General features: G+C 43.3%; 1 protein-coding gene across 3 annotated transcripts in view; it reads right to left on the bottom strand.

Moving 5' to 3' along the window:
- The window catches only part of tox2 (TOX high mobility group box family member 2), a 114,091-nt gene that overhangs the window by 37,933 nt on the left and 58,771 nt on the right, over positions 1–17,387 (bottom strand). For all 3 annotated transcript variants that reach the window (XM_034585479.1, XM_034585480.1, XM_034585478.1), the window contains exon 3: positions 8,585–8,644. In XM_034585479.1, coding sequence (XP_034441370.1) covers positions 8,585–8,644 — 60 coding nt within the window. The remainder of the gene's footprint in view (positions 1–8,584; positions 8,645–17,387) is intronic.

The raw sequence follows: 17,387 nt of genomic DNA on the forward strand, positions 1-17,387 counted from the left end.
AATGATATGCAGATGCTGCCCGGTGTCGGTGAAAATTCAACTGCGATCTCCACTAATGCGGTCGGAAAACAAACCACGGGTGCACAAGATAGCTCAGGTTTCCCAATAGTCATCCCGAGCGATTGTGATGGCTATGTTGATACTGCTGTGGGTGACGGGGGAGCGAGGATGAGGGGCGGGAGGGTGGATGGCGTATATAAAATGGAGAGGAAGGAGCAGAAAAGAAGGTGGGGGGAGAGATGACTCCAACGTTTCAAATGAGGACCATAATCAAACTTATTGCCTGACAGGATGAATCTAGGATTACAACGTTACAGTGGCAGACATACAGTGTTATTCCCAGTCCCCTCTGTCTCTTCTGCTCAGTGCGGCCATGTCTCCTGGAGAGGGAGGCCCTTGTAACTCCGCTCATCAGCGCACCACTGTCTGTTCTGCGCGGCTTAACAACGAGCCACCGCTACTGCTGACATGACAAAAAAAAAAAAAAAGCTGCCCAGAGATTCGACAAGGCCCCCCAAAAAAAGAAAAAGCCGCCCGTCAACGTTTTTTTTAAATTTTCCGTGACTCTTCAGTTATCTATACTTTTCCTTCAGTCACTGTCAAATCATTATTAGCATGCGGACAATGGTGCTTCTGTGTCTGAATGACAAAAACTAATTATTGTTATAAGAACAAGTAAATGGACAAAAAGAAGCAGCACAATAAAGGGCTGGTGGATCTGTACCGACTGACTCTAACAACGTTGAAAATAACAAAGGGAGCGCTGATGGCGCAGTCATTCAAACAAACGTGCATTATTCTGAGAATTGTTAGGATCCTGTCACCCACAAATAACTCTGCTCTACACCAGGGGAAGGAGGGTGTGAAGTGCACGTGGCTGGGGAGAGTGCATGTACATCTGTGTGCCAGTGTGTGTGTGTCGTTTAATGTGTTGGCTAAATGTGCACAAAACTGGGAGTGTGAGTGTTATACCTATTGAAACCTTCAGTGCACATCTTTACGTACGTCGGATTTTCTTTTTAAAACAAAAAACAACTTTAAGAGACTGTCTGTTCTCTCTCAGTGTGTGTGTGTGTGTGTGTGTGTGTGTGTGTGTGTGTGTGTGTGTGTGTGTGTGTGTGTGTGTGTGTGTGTGTGTGTGTGTGTGTGTGTGTGTGTGTGCGGTGTCAGTGTGTTCTTAAGTGTCTCCCCTCCCTGGTTCGGAGTCAATGAGGCTGTGCATTGGAGGCTGGCACAGCTGGTGGGAGCGGGAGACTAACATCTGGACCCTCGTACTCTCGGTGCCATTGTTAATAAGAGGCTGGTGGGGAATGGAGGGGAGTGGAGGAGACAGCTCTCCAGCGTCAATGAACCTCCCTGTCTCTCACTAGAGCTCTGAACTGCAACTCATACTTGATGCAATACAGAGAGTGTCCACAGAGCGGGCTCCACCATCGCAGCATATCTACAACTATGTTGGAGTTACATCCCAACAAGTGCAGGGAAATGGGCAACATTTCTGTTATTTTAAGCAGTGGTAGGAACGTTGGTCTGTCAATCAGACAATTTGTCAGACTTTTATTGATGTCCTATGAATGACTCAACGTTGACTCAATGAATCTTGGTGCGGACAATTAGTATCATGTCTGTACTCTAAATGGTTTTGTACTTTCACTTGACCAAATACCTTCACTATGAACGATATTCCCATAAGGCTAATTTATGCTCGATGCCAGATCTGGAAATGGGCGGAGCCTTCTGTCCGTACTGTGCGTAAGTTTTGTCAGTATTTCTGCACGTCTTCCGAAAGCTAACGGATACGGACGAAACAGACGACACCGGGCGGCACCACAGGAAATCTTGAAGGGCAGTGTAGCCAATACTTCGACCGACACGACTATAATACAAAAGGAAGAAATTTATCATGGACAAACAGCCGCTTCTGCCTTTTTCTTAACATTATCACAATTCCTCCACCATCTGCAAGTGCTGCCCTCTATTGGATGTATTGCTGAACAACCAACAACGTAAAGAACACATGGAATATGTGGGTAGTGACGGTTAGATCGTTTGAAACGGACATAATTCTTTTCATATACAATTGTAGCATAAGTGAGCCTTTTACTACTGTTAATTCAAATACAAATACCTGCTAGGTGGCTTCACCAGCATCGAGGCAAGTAAGGCACAGGCAGCCCTGAATAAATTACTTCCACTTGTCTATTTCTAGTTCTGTATTGTCTAACCTGTGTTCCTCTGGATGATAAAAAACAGACACACAAATATACAAGTATAATGTACAATTATACTGTAAAAGCAATTTGCTAAAGGCTTTGTACCAATATCTTAGCCGTGCATCACTTAACCAGTTTAATAAGAAATATGATATCACCTCATTTCAACTTTCTCTGAGCAGAGGAAATAAGTCTACATGGATTGATGTCGGCTCAAGGTTTTATACCTTGAAGATACAGCATCAATAATTAACCAAGTACTTTTGCTCGCGGATCTTAATTCAATGGATCATTTTCTTCTCTAATGACTCCTTTTCCCAGCTATGAAGGAAAAGCTGTCAAATGCAAACTTTTATTTTTTGTAAAAGAACATCTCTGTGGCCGTGAGAAGGCTAAACAGAGACAGGCCATTTTGTTTCTCTTATATTAGTCTGGCATGGGATCTGGCACAAGAGCGAGTGTTTGGTCTCTCATCATTCTCTCCAGTGGGGTGAAAGGCCTAGACAAACACATTAAGGTTGCCATTAGTTTCATCTGATCACCTGGGGCAACAGGGGGATGGACAGCTTGGCAGCGAGCGGGCCTTACACAAATATACAGCTGTGCATTTATACGTGGTGCCATGTCAGATGAGTATTTCAAACAGAGGGCTTTTAAACGGGGCGAGAGCATGCGAGGAGAGTGAGGTGGGGGGGGGGGTTCCAAATGACTGTAAAAAGGCCACGGGGAGAGAGCTTTCCATCTTTCTGCTGCCGCGACAAATATGCCTGCACATCTTTTTGCTTTGTCTCCGCACCCTGCTTCGTCAGCGAACAGCTATAGAAATATTTTGGCAGGCTGCTCTTTGTTTTCATTTTCACAAAAGATGGAGGGAGGGAACGAGCGCGAGAGAGGGACAGACAGGGAGAGAGAGACGGAGAAAGAGAGGGGAAGGGGCAGGTGGGAGAGGCACTGGGTAGGAAAGGTGAAGCGATATCAGAGGTTTGGGGAACATTGGAGAAAAGGAGGATGAGGAGAAGAGTGGTGGGAGAGAGCGGGGAGACAGAAAGGGGGAGTTGCGGAATAGGTGAGGTGGAAGAAGAAGTGGAGAATACCTGGTGGGAAGAGGCCAGGGGGACTTGTAGGTGAGACAAACCAGGTGAGGTGGCATGAACAGGGGAACAGGCGAGGGATTGGGAGGATTGGGGTGACGAGTAGAGGGTGAGTCGAAAAGTGGGCATATCAATAGTAAGAGGGGGAGGAAGGTGGAAGTGTAGAGAGGGAGAAGACCCCAGCTCCAATCTAAACAGCGGGAGGAAGCTGTAAATCAGACTAATGCGGCTGAGTTGTAATTCAGACCAGCAGGGCCAGGGCGCTGGCGCGGGGACCCCGAACGGCGGGAGTCCACAAAACGCCGCCGTAAGGCTTTAATCAGCGCACCGATCCGAAGATACTGTCTCCCCCAATCAGCAGGCTTCCTGTCAGTCACACACGGCTGAACCTGACCAATCACGCTCCTCCAAAGACCCAGACATGCTGGCTGGGCTTTGGGCCGCAGCCAAACAAGAGAATTACTCATCTAAACTGGAGAGGTGGAATGGGCCTTTAATTCAGAGCGTAGAGGGACGAGGTGATAGATTTGTCAAAGGTTGGACATAAAAGACTGCGGGATCGTGTTCTACAATGGTTCATCAGAAACATATGGGGGAAAGATGAGAGAGACCAGGGAGGACGACTTAATCATATTCATCAGACTGGAGTTAGTGGAAGTTTAGGATATAAAACCGCGGACCGTGTTAAAATCTGTTAATGTGAGCTCTTACACAACGACATCTTTCATTTGAAAACATTTAAAAGACTTCATTATGAGATCATTCTGTCAATATGTCTCATAAACTTAATAATAACCACATCTGTTGGCTGCCATATGAAAAAAAACTAAAACATTTTCCATCGATCTGCGATCTGTTGCTGCTTCTCTGTGTCTCACAGATCTGCCGCTGGCGAGCAAACACCTCCCTAATTACGATTACAACACCCAAGAGGGACCAAGCGTAATAATCCCCGCCAGCAACGACTTACAGCGTAATAACTGAGATGAGAAATGGCATCAAAACTTACCGTTAAAGCAGCAATTCTACTCGCAAACATGTAAAACAGGCGGACAAACTTTCAAAACCACTCGTTACCAGACGCTGCCTTTTCATACCTGCATTTTACTAAAAGGGGAAGGAGGGCAATGCATTAACTTAAAAGTGAGCGGAAAATGCAAATGCAGTCCACTTTATCGTCGGGCATTCAAACGGACCCTTTCAACTCGGCAATCCATAATATTTCAGCTTTGATGCTCGGGAAATGGCCGCGGCTCAGAGGTAACGCCGAGCTGGATTCTGCTCCGCTCGTGGTGAGACTAGTGTGACTGGCTGGGCTAAACACACACTGTGCATGTTAAAACCACATGCAGCGTCTTGGCAGCAAAGACGCTACAGCGGCAGCCAATCAATAAAACCTTGTTACGCTAATTGCAAGATCATAATCTCCGTTCCTACTTCTGCTGAATATCCAAACAGTCACTCCATTAGCCGAATTATTCCCCCGTGCAGCTTTCTCCATCTCTCTTTCCACCGACCCCCTTTTCCATTTCTTCCTCGTGTTCTTTTTTTTCCCTGTGACATATTTCTCTCCAACAGCAGTTCTGCTAAATGAATTCATAAGTCAGGGAGAGAGAGCGAGAGAGAGAGAGATCAAAGCAAAGCATTGTCAAGGTAAAGTGCTGATGAAGTATACTGTTTCCTTTGGTTTGCAGCGGGGCTATGAGAAGGCATCTCCACATGCAGTGCGCTATCTTTGATCGCATCGCTCTCCACTGCTCTAAGTGTTTGCAAGAGAAATCCCACTTCAGGTGACGGTCAAATAAAACCTTTATTACCAGGTGCTCTTCCACTTCTTCATTGTGGAGATTTGGTTCCGAGTGCGAGCACCTTGGAGTTGGTTACCGTTTTTCGTCATTGTTGCCACGATAATGGTGAGTGGCCCACGGGGGCAGACTAAGAGCTTGTTGATGCCAAGACCGGGATCTGTGACCTTGTCATTAAATCACTAACACTTTGTCACTCCGCTGGGGGGGGAGAGAGAGACCAGAGGAAACACTACAGAGAGCTGCGCAGGGTCAGACTATGATGCTCATGGGAACATCGATACGACAATGGCACTGACCCTGTTTCCTTGTGACTCATCACGGGCTCAAACCCATCTGAGCATCTAAAGCATCCCACCTTTAGATGCAGTTACTAGGTCAGGGCCACGCTTACGCGTGCACCCTATGTATATATATATATTTTAAAAAGTATTGATATAGGTGAGCCAGATTAAATAGAGCAATTACATGGAGGTGGAAGACATCTGAGCACTGAGAAAAAACACTTTCACACAGTGTGGAGGTGGAACCGCTGACCCAAATGCATTTAAATGCAATTGGGGTGTTTTTGACTCTCTCTCTCTCTATCTGTGTGTGTGTGTGTGTGTGTGTGTATAAACGCATTTACTGTTTCTTTATTTAATTTAGGTGTAACTTAAACCAAACACCCAATCCAATGAAACATGCTTTCTTGCATATGATATGTATTACATATATATTGCAATATTATGAAAGAAACCTCTCAACTTTATCTACTTGTCTGAACAGGAAATTATTTAACACATGCTGATTGCTGCAGTTTGACGAGGCAATGCAGCGTAAATAAAGTAAAGCAATCAGTATGCATACTAAAAATGCAGAGAATGCTGTTGATGAACAGTATTCTCACTCAATGCAAAAGCAATGTAGGGGTGGCAAATAGCCGTGTCAGATTTCAAACCAGAATGGCACACCATAGAGAGTATACCTCCGCCAAGACCCACACAACTACATTTAAATTCACTAAATCCAGACCTATATTTGGATCGAAACCAAATTTCACACATATTTATCTGTCCCCTAAGCATGACGGATTTTTTCAAATCAAAATCCCTGAATTATTTTCTTAGGAATCATGAAAATTTAGAAAAATCTCGTCAAAGAAAGTGATAAAAGCATTCCTGGATGCACTACCTGATCAATACTTTTATGGGTTCTTCCCTGACCGATACCGCATCCTTCCATCAATTTGTTCCAGTAGCATTTTGATTAAAAATCCTGTTAACTAACAGCCAGACACACAAAACCGACTCTCCTTGGCAGAGGTATGGCAGTGAAACAGCTTCAGAAACATCTCAGATAAAAAAAGAACTGAACACACAGTGTCTTTGTGAAGTTTAATTAGCAGTTAGTTTGCCAGTTAATTAGACATGTGACGATACCAGTTTTGCCTCTATAAAATGTTAAGTATGTTAATTTCTTGAAAGCAAAAACAGTTTTTACACGTTGGTTTTTATTATAGATATAGATTTAGTGGACATTAGTTTTGCCTGCCTGTTTCACCACCAACAAACAATAACATCACCCTAAAAAAATCTAGCATTATTACCACTTTGTGACATTTCCATTATCAACGAACAAAAAACAACTTAAAATTGGGTTGTGGAATCTGCAAAGGAGATGCACAACATGGGTTTTTTTGCTTTATCTCCCATATTTTGTTGTAGTAGAATGTGTCCACCCTTAAGGCCCTCTCTGATTCCAGCTGTCAGAGGCGGGGAGAGGCTAAACTTGGTGAAGCAGAGAATAGAGCACGGCACATGTCAAATATGAAGGCATCTTGAGTAAACAAAGTCTAACACAGAGCAAAGCAAAAATCCTCTCTCATCGCATCACAGTGTTTCATGCTATTTCCCACTCCCCGTCTCTCCTGCCTCCTTGATCCCTACCTTTCCCCCCACCTCGCTCTCTGTGTGCAACATTTGCAGTATTTTATCTGTCCCCCAGTTAAGTCGGCGGAAAACGCTGCGCACATCAGCACGACTTGAAATCAGTCAATCAGCACTGCAGTGAAAACTTCATGTGCTGAATAAAATTGAGCAATAAAAAGCTGTTGTTCTTCAAAAAATTTTCAGACCGCCAAGTATCTGCATGTGACGTCTGTCAGATAACAGCGCTGTCCCACTGAAAACCACTGTGTGACAGACATATTTGCTGTCAGAGATATGTGAATAAACGTTAGGAATCTTGTACACGCCGCAGCACAAGCAGCTCTGTGTCTCATTCTGGGCCTCGAGCCATCGTCTAACAAACCAGAGCGTTAAGAAATAAAGCAAAGCAGCCAATGCAACAGAAACAGAAGTACTGTAGCCTATGGGTCGTTTCTAATAATTGCAATTGACAGGGACAAATTCCCTGCTCCCCTGTGTATGTCAGATGGGCTTATTCCCAAACTCCACAAATCCCTCTGTCCAAACACAACCATATGGTCTCCCAGTTGTTCACAACCAGCTGTGCTGCAGTGTATCTGCTGCGGCTGCCATGTTCTGTGGAAGAGCACCGACTCCCCCTCCATTCAAACTTCATAAATCCTTTGTAATGAGGCCAAAACTCACTCAGAGCGAAGCAGCGTTTTCTGCTCAGCTTTAGAAGAGCACATGGTAAGATTGCATGATTGGAATATAGCGAGATTTTAATTTCCCGATGGCAGAGTTAGCTTAATGTCAGATCAGAGGAACAAGGTCCAAGCACTTGTGGAATCGGTTTCTCTTTTTCTGGTGTAGGTGCTCAGACTTTCATTTACAAGGAATACATTTCACTCTTTCATTAGTTCTTTGCCGACTTTTGATGACAGGCTTCAGGAATAAATAACTTCTTTGTTATCAAATATCTAGAATTTCCTCGTTTTGCCAAAACTGAAAAAGGATAATTATTTATTCCTGTGTGAGATTTCTAATGTGTTGAGATAATTCCCTTCTAGCCGGTGGCTTGAGAATGAGTGTCTGAATCATTTCAAACTTGCTGGTGGAATCTAAAGGACATAAATGTGTTTTCATATTTTGTGTCTTCTTCCATTGCATGTTTGGTCTTGAATTATATTTTAAGTGATATTAAAAGGTCTTAAATTTGACTTTTTAAAGCAAAAGACGCCCTGAAAAATGAGTGTTTTCCTTTCCATGTTCTAGGACAAGAAGAAATACATTAACACTGTGACCACGACCGCTCATAATAACAAATCTGTGGAAAGACTTCATCAATCGAGCGCAAAACCCATTACATCTGTCAGTGTATAACATGTGTGAACTAATTAAAATATATATGTATATATTTTGCTTTCAGCGGATGTCATGTAACTCTGTGGTGGTTTCAGTAAGAACAATTTGTCATCCAGCCTAACAAGCATGGACAGTGGTGGAAGTAAAACGGCTCCACAGCAGCCATCACCGCAGGGACAGATGAAATAGCAGGTATTCCATTAGGGCCAATTTGAGCTCACCTGGTTTGGGGCAAGGAACTCATGGTTGTTCTCATTCATGTACATGTTGTCACCATCAAACTGCGGAGAGAAAGAGAGGGAAAGAGAGGAATGAGAAAACAGACCGACACATCAGCAGCACGGACAGGAAACAGTCAGTGGAGATGGAGAAACAGCGTAACACAGCAGCCTAATGACTCCAAGTCCTCGGCTTAAAGACCTCGATGCTCTGGTGGATGTCAGTAATTAGAGTTCATTAGAGACACGTATAATTAGGCCCTGTCAAAGCTTGTGTAACTCACACTCTTCACCTCAGCTTGCCTACAGCCGGAGATTGTGTGTGTGTGTGCTAAATGTGCACACACTCACACTGGTGTCACAAGGGAAGGCACGTTTTATTTATATAGCACCATTCAGAAACAAGGCAATTCAGTGTGTTTTATGGAGGCATGGAAATACATTAAAAACAAGACATTAAGAAGACATTAAAATTTCATTTAAAAGACGATAAAAAAGAGGCAGTTCAAAGTGCTTTACGGAGGCATAGAATAATTAAAAATATTTAAAATAAGACATTAAGAAGCCATTAGAATTGCACTTAGGAAACAATTAAAACAAACAAAAGCAAAAACAGGAGCCTAAATAGTTAAAGAATAAAATTAGGTTGTGGGTAAACCACAGCAAACAATAGTGTGATTATATTTTGCTGACATTTTTAGCTGGAAGCTTGTTCAACTGGTGGGTCTAGACAGCTTCACCCAGCTCAGTTTAGAGTCCCTGAGTAAACCTGAGGGGCGTCCATGCTTCATAATGTAAAGGTAGATCGGAAATGTTTAAGTCGTCAAAGGTACAACACTGAGATCTTCACACTTGTAGCAGATCCATTTCCATTGACAGATGCATGTAGACATGGCTCTATGGAATGTCATCTGGACAATGCTTTGGTTCAGACCGACATATCATGCATACTTTATGCAGTCACTTAAATATGAGACCCTAACAATTCCTCTGCCCCTGACTCTTGGGCTCTAGTATATGCTGTCAAAGCTTAACTCTCGTAGGAGCATCTACCCCCTGACTTTATACTGGAAGCCCCTCCTACAAGAAATCAGACAACTCAATTAGCAAATCTCTGCAAGATGTGAAATTAAAAACTAAAATGTATGTGCCCATCAGCATTTCACCTATAGTCAGTCACAGAAATATCCCTATGCTATATTATATGGACACTTAAAACAGCATTTCTTTGATAGCAGCTAAAACACCACCTCTAGACTGGCTGTCAGGTGGTACACTCCAGATTCCCCCCTCTGAAAATTGAGTTGGAATCTCCCACTTCCCGTTTGCCAGTGGGACCAGGAAACCCTTCAAAAAGGTGAAGAAGGGTCTTTGCACCCAAAGAACATTGAAATAAAACTGTGTCGTGAGGTTATTTCCAACTACTGGTTGTGGACTGTGTATATGTACAGTATAGCAAAATTAAATGGTTTACCTGTGTGAATGTGAGTGCTAGCTTAACATGCTACCATGCTGGCTAATGCTACAGCCATGCTAAGCTTATGGTAATGCTTATGATACTGAGGTGGTGCAACCAATGGTGTTAACATACATGAAAAATAACTGCAATTCTATTAGCTGGCTTGATGGATTAAAGTAGAACTGTCCCTTGTTTGTGAATGTTAAGTGTTTGCCAACTTAAATAATACAGAAATTTCAAATGCAGAAATAATTTACAGATAACAGTATAACCTGAAGCATTGCTGACAAATGAAAACTTTGACCAACCCTGCTGACCAGCTAATGAGTCAGAGACCACACTGACTCCAAGAGGTGAGAAAAACCTTTCGTGTTTTCCTTGTTTTACCAGAGAAACAAGGACGAGGCAACCGCGGTAATTCAGAGCTCAGACGCACCGACCTGAAGGAGCCCAAAGGGGAGTTTAGGCTCAAGGAAAGGTTACGGCCTGAGATCATAGGGGGAGGATGACAAAGACAAGGGACTGTGTATCCTTGAGCTAATGGTAAACGAGCGGGTAAAGATCATGTGTAAGTGGCGAGTGGCAAAGGGGAGATATTATACAGGGAGAGAGGAAAACAGAGAGCATGAATGAGAGAGAGATAAAGAAGAGGAGGGCTGAAGCAGCAGTAGTGGCAATGGAGTGCTTATTCTGGCTGTAGTGTGAATAACACCGGGGTCACAGCCAGAGGCCGCAGCTTGAAACACGAAAACACACACACCCGCGGACACACTCACACATGCTCCCAAAGGCCTTCCCTGCCTCTCCGCCTGACATTATTTGGCACCAGCCATTTACGAGGAAACAAAACACACCTCGAGACAGCTCGTAGTGGCTGAGATAAATTACCGCTGCTACTGTAAGGTCAAGTAATGGGATGGATGCGAATACTGTAACCTGGGTTTCTCAAGCTGTGGGCGGGGACCGAAAATGGGCCATATTTTTTTCCGTAGCCATATTTCACCACATCTAATGAGCCGTAGCTTCCATGGACTAAATTTATGTACTCTGTGCCCTTCAATGCGAAACCTTTCAGGATTTTTTTTATTGGATATTTGAATATTTTCCAGTTGAATTATGGACAGATTCAAATTCAAAGCCATTTTCTTGCATTTGTGTTGGTGTCTTTACACATGACACTGTCAGTGCAGCAAACAAACTGCAATACGACGGCAGCTCCTTGCATCATTATTCAATTCGAGGCCCCGTTCTAAGTTATCATTCAGCCTGTAATGGAACTGTTACTACTGGTGCAATGATTTCTGTCTGATAGCACTATTAGTTTGCAGGAAGAACAATCACTGTATTCTGCAATGAAAATGACATCACTTTCTTTATCGCTCTTGGAAATGATTTTACATTCTGTCCTAATCACATTGTGCTCGATGCGATGGTGTCTGGGAAAAAAAAGGTTATTTTCAAACCAGATCTGGATGAGCAAAGAGTGGGAAAGAAATATCCAGGGTGCCGAAGAGCAAAGGGAAATCTGTGTTGCTGCTCGTGCTCCTCGATGGGAAGGAGACGCAGAGGGAAGGTTTGTTAGAATAACAAACAGTATCCAAATCAAGGTGGTTAGTAACTGGTCTGTTCAGCTAAAGATACAATAAATATGCTGAAGTGCAGAAAGAGGAGGAGACCTTGGTCAGAAATCTCTGCAAGACCTTAAATTAAAGCTCTACAAGGTTGTCCAGCTCTTTTGAATTTACCACTTGTCAATCACAGTTTAATCATCTGACTTGTCTCTGAAGTCGAAAGGAATGGTTTAAAATGTTACTTTCTTGCTGAGAGTTACCTCTCTCATGTCTGTACTGTAAAAATGAAGCTAGAGTAAATTAGCTTAGCTGAGCACAAGGTCTTGAAATATGAGGAAGCACAGCCTGAAACTGACCAAGGGTAGAAATTGGCCGACTAAACCCTAAAGTTCACCAATTATCTTGTACCGCATATGTTTAATCCACACATAAACAGAATAAATTGTACATTAGCTAACATGCTGGAGCAATTTCTTAGCATTGGCTTCCATCTGCCAGAAAATGCTATCGGGTGAATATTGTAATAGCTACAACATTGGTTTTGGAAGTTTAAAGTCACATTCACATTTGTTTCCTGAAACTCAAACTTGTCATTAAACATTTAAGAACGGCTCATTTGAACCTGAGCGAGATGATCATTCTATCTATGTTCACTATTGTTCATTAGACCTATCAAACACATGGAAGATCTCAAACAGCTCTGAAATTACAATTGTTTATGATGCTATTGTTTAACAAATGTAAAGAAAGTATAAGTGAATAATTTATGGGGATTTTACAGCAGCGGTCAGTGGAAGCTGGTCTGTCTGTCAGGTGGCGGCTGTTGTTTGCAGAAATCGGATGAAATTTTGCGAAGTCTCTCTCTCACGCCTCTGACTCCGTGTAGATCCTATATTCCAGAAGTCCTCGTGTGCTCGGTGTGAACAGTTGACATCCAGTATGAGAAAAGGGGAGGTTTGTCTCTCTGTTTGCTTTCCTGAGGCTTTGAGGTCATTAATCATAGCGGTCAAATCTACAGCATAACAATCGAGCAAAGGAAAACACAGACAGAGAGAGGGGGAGAGAGGTGGTGGGGGGAGGGGGGGGGGGGGGGGGGGGGGCGGTGGGGGGAGGGGGTGAAGGTGAGAGAGGAAGAGAAACAGAGAGAGAGAGAGACGTGGAAAGCTACAGTGAGATGGAGGAGAGGAGCGAAAGGGGGGGAAACATTCGGAGCTATAGATTGAGGCTCGAGAAAGAAAAGGGACAAGCAAGGTCTGCACAACTGACGCACTTGACACCAGACTCCTGTTTGCATAGCACAAATGCAAATACATGAGAGGGAGAGAGATAGAGAGGGAGCGAATGGGAGGGAGAAAATAAAGCGGGAGAGGCTATAAATAGCTTTGTGTTTGCGTAAAGCCAAACCAATGTCAGTTTGATGCAGGAAGTGCACCACAGTCATAGAGGTTACAGAGCAACTGTTGACTGGAACACATCAGAAACGCAGCTTTTCAAAGGCTTCGAACAAAGACCCAAAGTTTCCTTTAGAAGATTCTATCATGAAACTTTTTCTAAAAGTGTGAGAAATTAGGATTTGGAAACCTATGGATGGTTTAAGGCCAAAGTATCTCTGATCTGTTGCTGCGCTGCGAACCATCCGAGGTCTGCTCATTGTCCCCGGACGAAACATGGAGGAGCAGCGTTCACTTTCCATGCAGCACGTTTATGAAACAAACGCTCAGGAAGCTTGAAGGTCTGCTCCAAATCTCAGTTAGTTTCATTAAAGGTTTTTCTTTAAACTCTTCTGTTTGGCACCAATTATTATTAAATCAAATCTGGGAATATACCGTACATTTTAAACTTTTTATTTCCATATCAAAGTCAAACAGGGCTGTGCTGATCCATTTTAGATATTTTAAAGTACCAATTTGAATTTTAAAACTCTGGGTGACTGCCAATACAAAGTAGTTTGGATACTATTGCTCTAATTTTCCCTTATTTAACTTCTCATTGGATCTCATTTGAATAGATAAGACCTGTATTTAATCCGGTCAGTTCACAATCTACTACATCAATAAAGCAGCAGAGCATCTCTGCCTTGGACAAAAGCATTTTCAGATCAGTTTTGTATCAACTCCATCTCCCTGCTACAGCAGCTAGTTTGCATTCTGTGCTACAGCGCCACTAACCTGCAGTGATCTACACAAGAGGCTTTTCTCATAAGGTCGCAGCGAGCCCAGCTGTGCTTTACTGTACGCACTGAATACAAAATCGCACAACCAGTAACTGCAGTCAGGGACGTTTTAGATTTGAAGAAAGATGAAGCAGGAGACACGGAGAGAGGAGGACTTAACCCCCCCCAGTCTCTTTTCATGGTAACAGCGTGCGCCTCCCTAGTTTTTCACCCCTGCGTAACTAATCACATGTCAGTCATTGTGCCGATGGAAAGAGGCAGCAGTCAAAATACCTGTGTCAGGACTGTGGTCATTAGAGCATTCAATGACTCGTTGGCAAGCACACACACATACACACACATACACACACATACACACACAGACCTAACCAAAGCACAGGGGCTATGGGGGATGGTGTGCTGTAAAGGAGATATGGATTGCCTGTGTGCATTTGTGGATATCTCTGCTGCTGCATTGTGTATTTCACCTTTATGTGTTCCTTATGTACGTGCACGCTTGCACATTGTATACACAACGCGAGCGTGCTTGCATTACGCTCCTGGCCCCCAAATGTGCGCACATTGCGTGCATGCCTACATGTTTGTGTAATGTATCCTATCCAATAATACACACATTGATCCCGGCGAGATAAAGATAACAAAGTTAGACCTTCCATAATATTTATTTTCCCATTACAGACCTGTTCGGCCACGCCCAGTCATATAACTCCACGCAGATGAAATATGGTCTTCATTACATTTCAACCTCCACACACAGAAACTACTGAGGAGAAACAGAATTGCCCTTCTTTCTCGACTGAAAGAGCACAAAATGAATTGGAGCAGCTGAGATTTTTTACATTACCATGACAAATACGACGAAATGGGGAGGACAGAGAGAGAGAGAGAGAGAGAGAGAGAGAGAGAGAGAGAGAGAGAGAGAGAGAGAGAGAGAGAGAGAGAGAGAAAGGGAGAGCGAGAGAAATGACGACAGAAAAGGACAGATCAGACAGAAAGACTAAATTGTGTGAAAAAAAACACATCAGCTTAATTTGTGCTTGACTGTAAGCTGTGAGCTGAGAGGAGAAATAAAATAAGGCATTTAGCCGGGGATCATGTTAAACCATGCAAGTGAATGAGTCCCCAGAGAAGAGTGTTCCCTCTCTCGCTTATGATGGACTTAATTGCCTCTATCGGTGTTAAGATATAACATTCATCTCAGGTTTATTGCGCTCGCTTTATGGTCTTGTCCATCACACTGAGGGGTTTCAAGAGGCAGGCCACTCCTCGAATGGCACCTTCAGAATAATGAGACAGAATACGAGGTAAAAAAGAGGAAAAATGAAAAAAAGAAAGAAACACATAATTTATATTTGGAAAATGAGAGCGTTTTACAAGAACTCCGGATGAGCAGATCTGGTATGTGAGCGAGCCGGTGGAGCAGAATGGTTTAGATGGATTACTGTTCGGTTTCTTGGTCTTTCAGAATGCATGGTTAGTCGGGCTAAAGGCACAGACACGCACACGCACACACGCACACACACACACACACACACACACACACATCTCCCCCACCTCTGACCCTCCAAAGCTCTGGGTAGGTGTAGGGTTTCAGATCGCCACACAATCGCACCATTGTGCTCCTGTTAACACAATGAAAACAAAGCTAACACATCGCTGACATTCAGCCCCACCACCACCACCACCACCTCCCCACTGACTTCCAGCACAACTCAGGTTTAACCACAGACACGGATAATCAAGCGATACACAAATCGGAAACAAAACAATCGACCAAACATATTGTTTGTGTTTTAAAGATGAATGCAATGGGTTTTGTTAGTCGATTGGAGCCAATCAATAATATTTATCTTAAAACGAAAGCTCCTGTAATATCAGAACATTTAATTTCTTTAAACGTGGTTCTCCTGCTTCCCATCACATGAGGGCTTTATATCCATGTCTGTGTGTTCCATCAAATCTATTAAATCCACTTGCATTATATCATAGTGCTTACCGCACAATAGGGGCCTTTCAAGGGCAGTCCCTGAGGAAGCCAACAAAAGGGCCCTCTCTTTCAGGGACCAGTCAAGTAATTCAGAAAGAGCCAAACACGATTTCTCTCTCTCTCTCTCTCTCTCTCTCTCTCTCTCTCTCTCTCTCTCTCTCTCTCTCTCTGTGTGGATCGTCTTCTCCACCAGACCCGCAATCAGCAATTTCACCAAGTCAAGAGAAAGACTGTCAGAGCAGAAAAAAAGAGAGCAGCGAGATACCTGTTTTTTTTTTTTTGCCCTCACAAGTGCCTTATTAAAAAAGACACAGGGCCTGGTGGAGAAAGTCCTGAGTCTCTGGAACAGAAAAAGCACAAACCTATACAGAGGGAAACGCCATGAAGCAATCTGAGGCCTGATTGTGTTAAAAAAAAAAAAATCTGCATACATCACATCACCCTCAGAGAGTCGCTTCTTTCAGTTGTGTTTGTGAGTCTGTCGATCTCATCACATAAGACCCAATTATGTCCAATGCCAGCGGTTGTAGAATTCTGCTCCACATGCTCACTGTGTTGAGGTTGAGGTTGAGCAATTAAGGTAAAGCTAAGACGAATAGAACATTAGGTCAGAGTTAGAGAAAATAAGACATGACCTCTGACCCTGCTTCATCCACCACCTCAACCTCCACATTAAGATGTCTTACTACATCAACAGCACACTACCTCCATCACGAGTAGAGCCTGGCCAATAAGAATTTTTAGCAGCAACATGATAAACCAGTAATTGCGCCATTACTCAGTGGTCACGAGTCTCGTTTGAGATTTTAAACAAATCATTCCTGCATGTTTAGAACCATGTGTGCCATTCCTAAACACAATTATCTTTCCGTGTGGTACTTCACCACAGTTAATATAAATTAGATAAATATATCAAATTCTATTAATCATATTTTTTTTTGATAAAACGTGCTCACCATTTTTTTTATATATGTTTAAACAGTGACGTTTAGGACCCTCTCCATTCGAATCCCTCATCTTGCGTCACTCTGCGGCGTTAAAGCATATACGATAATTTGCTGTTTAAGAAACGTTTTCCCAAGAAACCAACCTGCTGTGCACAAGTACAGTGATTTGAAAAACGCACAATAGAGCACCACTGAGAAAAAAACACAGAAGCCCGTCTTTCTGTATCTGGGACTTCAACGTGTATTTAAATCTAAATGCAGCGTCCAGCTCCATCCACTTCTGTCAATACGGCTCAAAATAATTCACTGTTGTTTCATTCACTGCCATGCTGACTCCACATCCAGCCCCTGCCACGAACGCTCAGGCAGAATTTTCTATTACCAATCTAATTGCACATTCCACCCTGACAAGAGCTCATTAAACCTTAATTATACACATGTTGTTTTCTACAAACATCTCCATTTGGGTCTCTCTGCCTTGTAATTGTTCAGCAGGGACGAGCGGTTGAGATTTTGCAGATTGAGGGCGAATAAGAGAGCGAGAGAGAGGAGAGGAGAGGAGAGAGAAAGAGAGGTAACGAGAGAGAGAGAGAGAGAGAGAGAGAGAGAGAGAGAGAGAGAGAGAGAGAGAGAGAGAGAGAGAGAGGGGGGGAGAGAGAGAGAGAGAGA

Source organism: Hippoglossus hippoglossus, chromosome 5 (assembly GCF_009819705.1).
Source record: "Hippoglossus hippoglossus isolate fHipHip1 chromosome 5, fHipHip1.pri, whole genome shotgun sequence".
In the NCBI taxonomy this organism is placed as follows: domain Eukaryota; kingdom Metazoa; phylum Chordata; class Actinopteri; order Pleuronectiformes; family Pleuronectidae; genus Hippoglossus; species Hippoglossus hippoglossus.